Genomic DNA, 5,746 nt, shown 5'->3' on the forward strand with positions numbered 1-5,746 from the left:
ATGTGTATGAATTCGAGGGGGCACATAATCACAATCTTGCTCATGGAATCATGGCCCAATACCTGAGATCCCAGAGAAAGGTGACAGAAGCACAGATAGCAAATGCAGAGATCGCAAAGTCAGTAGGTATTTCAAATAAAGCAACAATCGATTTGATGGCCAAAGAAGCATGTGGAAGTGAAAACCTTGGCTTTATACCTCAAGATATGAAAAACCGTTTGTACTCAAAGAGAACAATAAAAGCGAAGGTAGGTGACACAGGGGGAGTATTAGAATACATGGAGAAAAAGGTCTCGGAAGATGTCAACTTTTTCTATTCAATTCAAGTGGATGAGGATGAATTGATAACTAATATTTTTTGGGCTGACTCCAAAATGGTTTCAGACTATGCGCTATTCGGTGATGTTATATGCTTTGACACCACATACAGGAAACTAGATGATGGACGTCCATTTGGTTTGATTGTCGGGGTGAATAATCATGAGAAAACTGTTGTCTTTGGTGCTGCACTTCTCTATGATGAAACCGCTGCAAGTTTTGGTTGGCTTTTCAGAACTTTCCTAAAAGTTATGTTAGGAAAACATCCACGTACAGTTCTCACCGATGAAGATGCGACAATGGCGAAGGCAATTCGTGAAGTCTTCCCTCACTCTCACCATAGACTTTGCGTGTGGCATATGAATCAAAATGCTTGCAAGCACCTCGCCAGAGTTGTTGACGAATATAAGAAGTTCAATGCTGATTTTCAGCACTGTATATATGATATAGAAGAGGAGGATGAATTTGTAGGTGCATGGGATAAAATGATTGACAAGTATGGACTACGTGACAAGGAATGGCTGCAAAGGCTATTTGAGAAAAAGGAACAGTGGGCACTAGTGTATGGTAAAAATACGTTCGCTGCCCACATGAGCACTACCCAAAGAAGTGAAAGCATGAACAATGAACTAAAGAGATACATTAGTATTAAATATGACATGCTTACTTTCTTTGAGCATTTTGAACGGCTAGTTTTGGATAAAAGATGTGAAGAGGTGAAGTATGACTTTAAAGCAACACAGACTACTCCCAAGTTGAAGGCAGAATCTAGCTATATGTTAACACAAGCTGCAGCTACATATACTCCAGCAATATTCAAGATGGTTCAAGATCAAGTGCTTCGGACTCTGAACTATGACACATTGCTTTCTGATGAAAGTGACACTCAGATGAAGATTTATGTAGTAAAATTTCATGGCACACAACGTGAACATGTTGTTAGATTCACACCAAAAGAAGAAAAGGTTAGCTGCAGCTGCAAAAAGTTTGAGTTTGCCGGAATCCTTTGCTCACATTGCTTAAAGGTACTTGATATCAATAATATCAAGCATATTCCAGGAGAATATATCTTAAAACGGTGGACAATTGATGCCAAAGTTCTACATATAACAAGCAAATGCAACCCGCATGAGAACCTAAAAGCAAGAATGTCTAATCGCTATAAGGAACTGTGTAGAATGTTTGTGAAAATAGCTGCTCGTGCAGCTGAGTCAGAAGAATCATACAATAAGGCTGTTAAGTGTGCAGAGCAATTAGCACAAGATGTGGAAAAATGGTTGAAGATTAGAGTTGATCCAGATTTGGTTAGCGTTGATCCAAATTTGGATAACTCATGTACTAAAGAAGGTACAAACTATACCAACAATAATTGCCTAGACTACTGTAAAACAAAGTCTGATATTTATCATTATAGTGGCAGGTGTGAATATCCCATCTAGTAGGATTTCAAAACATGGTGAGGGGCTTGCAAAACCAAAAGGTATGAAGGTCAAGGAGAAGACTGTCAAAGGATCAAAAAGACCCGTTGGCGGATTTGAGAAAGCAACTTCAAAAAAGAAAAAGAACACAGATGATAGTGTACAACAAGAGACTCATGGCCCGTCAATGGTATTATACTTCGTCACATTGTGGCTTATAAAATATTCAGTTGTACTGACCTTTATCTATCAATTTTTACAGGGCCCTTTGGAGAAACCGACATCAAAAAAGAAAAAGAACAAAAATGATATTGTACAACTACAGCCTCATGGCCCCTCAACGGTATAACATTGTCACTTGTTTCTTTTAAAACCTACAATTGTAATGACCTTTCTCTATCAATTTCAACAGGGTCCTTTAGAACTTTTCGGAAACCAAATGGGTGCATATCAATTACCCTACAACACTATCGTAACTGCTTCAATTCAACCATCAATTGGTAACATCCCGATGCCACCACAGACCCAACAACTGTTGACGGGATTCCAACCATACAACACAACAATGGTAGAAGTAATCCACATTTTCAAGTTTTCGTTTTTTTTTCAAACTTCATTGAAACTGAACTTTGCTACTTTGTGCATAGTGTCATCCCACAAACCACATGTACACCTATTTACAGCAACGGAACTCTGCTCTGAATCCCTCCCTGCACGAGACCATTCGGGAAAATCAAAGCTTCTTTCTTCAACCAAAGTCAACATCTATCCTAAATGGTACAATGCAGCCATCAATTGGTCAAACCATCTCAATGCCACCACAAAGCCAAGAACCACAAAATACTCTACTGGTATAACATTCCACCCTTTCTACTTTTCCAATTTTTTAAACTTCATTGAAACTGAACTTTGCTACTTTGTGCACAGGATTATCAGACAAACCACACGTACACCTATCTACAACAGCAAAACTTGGCTCTGAATCCCTCTTCGACAGAGACTATTGGAGCCTCTAACTATAGTTCGATGACAGGAGAAAATCAAGGCTTACTTCTTCAACCAAAGGCGACTTCTAATATAAATGCTACAACACAGCCATCAATTGGTCACACCACCCTGATGCCACCACAAACCCAAGACCCACACAATAGTCAAGTGGTATAACATTCCATACTTTCAAGTTTTCTAATTTCTGAACTTCAATGAAACTGAAATTGCTAATTTTCTGCCCAGGGTCATCCGATAAATCACATGTATTTACAGCAGCAACACTCAGCGCAGAATCCCTCAGTGCAAAGAAACATTGGAACCTCTACCTCTAGTACGATGACAGAACAAAATCAAGCTTTCCTCAATCAACCGTAGCGAGCATGATCTATTTCGTTGTCGCGTGTTTTATCTCATGTGTGTTTTGACCTCCAAGTTGCAAATAATTTTTATAGAACTTATACGTACCATCAACTGAATGCTACTACATCTTCCCAATCAAATATACTAGTTCACATATATTGTTTTATTGCAATGGTACTAATTCATAGAATTAGCTATGAAGAATTTTCCACAAGCATCGTGCTCATACGAGCCTCTAAGCTATCTTTCTCTCAGTTTATGTTACGATGACAGGGATCCCAATGATCCATTTTAATTCTGCGAAATATATGTACACAGAACCATATATCTGAATGTCATGCTAAGAGACATAGAGCGAACAGAGAACAGATTGAGAATCGGTCTGAATTTAGCATGCAAAGAATCTTAATTTAACTGAATGAAAGCAGAGTAATGGAGTTGCTATTAGCTTTCCTTCTCTGAATTTAACACACATCAGATGGGAATGCCACAAGAAGAAGTGAAAATTACCTTTGTTCATTGGAGGTAATGCTGTATGTATGAGTTGCAATCCCTTTATTCTTCCTCTCCGAGTACCAAATAGATGGCGCTCATGCTGCTGTCCTCCACTTCCTTCTTCTCGCCTATTGACTCCTCCACAAGCCCGAGGACCAACCTGCCAAGGACACGCCGCCCTCTTGCATGGGCGTCCCACATGCTACCACTAGGATCAGTGTCTCATATTAGCGAGGACGGCGCCGCGGAGGATCCCGTTCTGACCGAGCTGCTGCACGGCCAGTTCTAGCAGGCACACCAGTGCGGCGGCCAGCCGGGACGGAGATGCTGGTCTAGCAGGCGCACGAGGCCGGCGGCCAGCCTAGCCGGGAGGGAGGTCTAGCAGGCGCACGAGGTAGGCGGCCAGCCTAGCCGGGAGGGAGGTCCAGCAGGCGCACGCGGGCGGCGGCCAGCCGAGCTGGGATGGGGTGAGATGCGCCACTGCGCTCGCCCGAGTGGAAGCTGCACGGCAGCGCGACGAGATCCGCTCGGTGTCGATGGGCACCGAGCCTGGAGGCTGGAGGAGCAGGAGCAGCAGAGGGACATGGAAAGCTTCGGCACGAGCTTGAGTTCAGACCAAGGAAGAAGAGGAATGTGGATAGGAGTGTATCGATACAGACGTAATAGGTATTATGATCTGTATTTGTTTTTCTTTTTGGATGAGAAAATCTGGAGCGGGAGGGGGTGCACGCACAGCCGTGCGATGGCTGCGTCGCACGGATGGTCGCACCAAGCGGCCGCAGGCAAGCCTCGTCCTCCTTCGCATGGGTGGGGATTTTTTTCCTTTCTTTTCGGTGTATTCGTTCGATTGGTCCGGGTTTAATCGTTTTATAATGGTTTTTTCAAGGATACGTCAAGAATGACGTATCGAGATCATAGATAGAAGATGCTAAGATGGCAGAACATTCGTTTACAACAGATTACCAATGACTGCACTAGTCAAGACACCGCATGCTAACTGCTCGCTACTACTCAACTGATCCACTCTAACCGGGAACGATCCCGCCTACCGTAGCAGTTCCGATGCCCTCCAGTTTTGGCCCTCTACATCGATCTGCTCAAGCACCGTGTCAGCAGAGGGCGATGCGCCATTGAAGATGATGTCGTTCCTGTATTTCCACAGGGTCCAAGCCACCAGCGTGATCACTGTCCAAGCTTCCTTCCTCTTTTTTTGTGTATGTTCAGAGATATCCACCAGTCCACCAATTCACCCTCTTAGTCTGGCGTCCAGTTGGGCTTGCCCTAGTTGTCTGTGTTGACTGAACAGACCTGTCGAGGGTGTATGCATGCAAGTAATAGATGTCGATCGTCTCGGGCACCTGGTCATAGAACGAGCATGCCGTCGGATGCGGCAGCACCCGTCGTTGCAGCCTGTTGGTCGTCCAACATCATTTCTTTGCCGCAAGCCAGGAAAAGTCCTTCATGTTGATTGTGCCCTCGATTTCCAAATTTTCGTGGCTCCTGCAACCTCAGTCCGCGCAACAAAGTGTCCACGGTAAGTTGATCGTGCGTAAAACAATCCATTTACTTCCCCAATCCAAGCGATCATGTCTTTGACTCCATCCGCTAGATTCCACGTTGGAAACTCGACTGACTAATCTGAGGAACTCATGTATTGCCTGCTCAGACATATTAGGCGGTACGTCGCGCCACCACTCTCTTGATATAGCTTGGTTCACCGTCCTGACCTTGATCGTGGTCTTCTCGACCGCACTAAACAAGCTGGGCATGATATCCTTGATGCGCCCCTCCCGAAGCCACCAATCTGTCCATAATAGAGTTGTGGAACCGTCGCCAATGGCGCACTTGATGGCTGCTTTGTAGATGGACATTGAGTCCGATGAGACTTGTATGTTGAATTCAAACCATGGTTTGCCTAGGTTAGTTCGTGCAAGCCATGGCCATCGCGATCTCAAAGTCGTGTTGAGTAGGTGCAGGTTGGGCACACCGAGGTCGTCGTACTCCTTTGGTAAGCAAACATGGTCCCAGGCCACCAAGCAGTGCCCTCCATGCACGTCCCGATGGCCCTTCCATAGAAAACTTCTGCAAACTTTGTTAGCAGCTTCCAGAGTCTTGATGGGTAGGTCCATCGCCATCATGGCGTGAATTAGCATCGATGCCGAAGT

At 44.3% G+C, this 5,746-nt stretch overlaps 1 protein-coding gene across 1 annotated transcript; it reads left to right on the forward strand.

Annotated features, from left to right (window-relative positions):
* The first annotated feature begins 278 nt into the window (after window positions 1-278).
* Window positions 279-3,101, forward strand: LOC147986400 (protein FAR1-RELATED SEQUENCE 9-like). The gene is made up of 7 exons (XM_087541995.1): window positions 279-1,665; window positions 1,739-1,926; window positions 1,999-2,079; window positions 2,149-2,304; window positions 2,384-2,431; window positions 2,736-2,894; window positions 2,970-3,101. The coding sequence occupies exons 1-7, from the start codon at window positions 279-281 to the stop codon at window positions 3,099-3,101; spliced, it is 2,151 nt and encodes a 716-aa protein (XP_087398121.1).
* The last annotated feature ends 2,645 nt before the right edge of the window (window positions 3,102-5,746 follow it).

This window comes from Triticum urartu, chromosome 2A (genome assembly GCF_056163025.1).
Source record: "Triticum urartu cultivar PI428250 chromosome 2A, HENAU_Tu73, whole genome shotgun sequence".
Taxonomy (NCBI): Eukaryota; Viridiplantae; Streptophyta; class Magnoliopsida; order Poales; family Poaceae; genus Triticum; species Triticum urartu.

What these genes read in the sequence shown, in the direction of transcription:
- LOC147986400 (XM_087541995.1), top strand. Translation starts at nt 279, where the DNA reads ATGGAGAAAAAGGTCTCGGAAGATGTCAACTTTTTCTATTCAATTCAA. An exon ending in TAACTCATGTACTAAAGAAG is followed by an intron (nt 1,666 to 1,738) that starts GTACAAACTATA and finishes TTATAGTGGCAG; the next exon opens with GTGTGAATATCCCATCTAGT. An exon ending in AGACTCATGGCCCGTCAATG is followed by an intron (nt 1,927 to 1,998) that starts GTATTATACTTC and finishes CAATTTTTACAG; the next exon opens with GGCCCTTTGGAGAAACCGAC.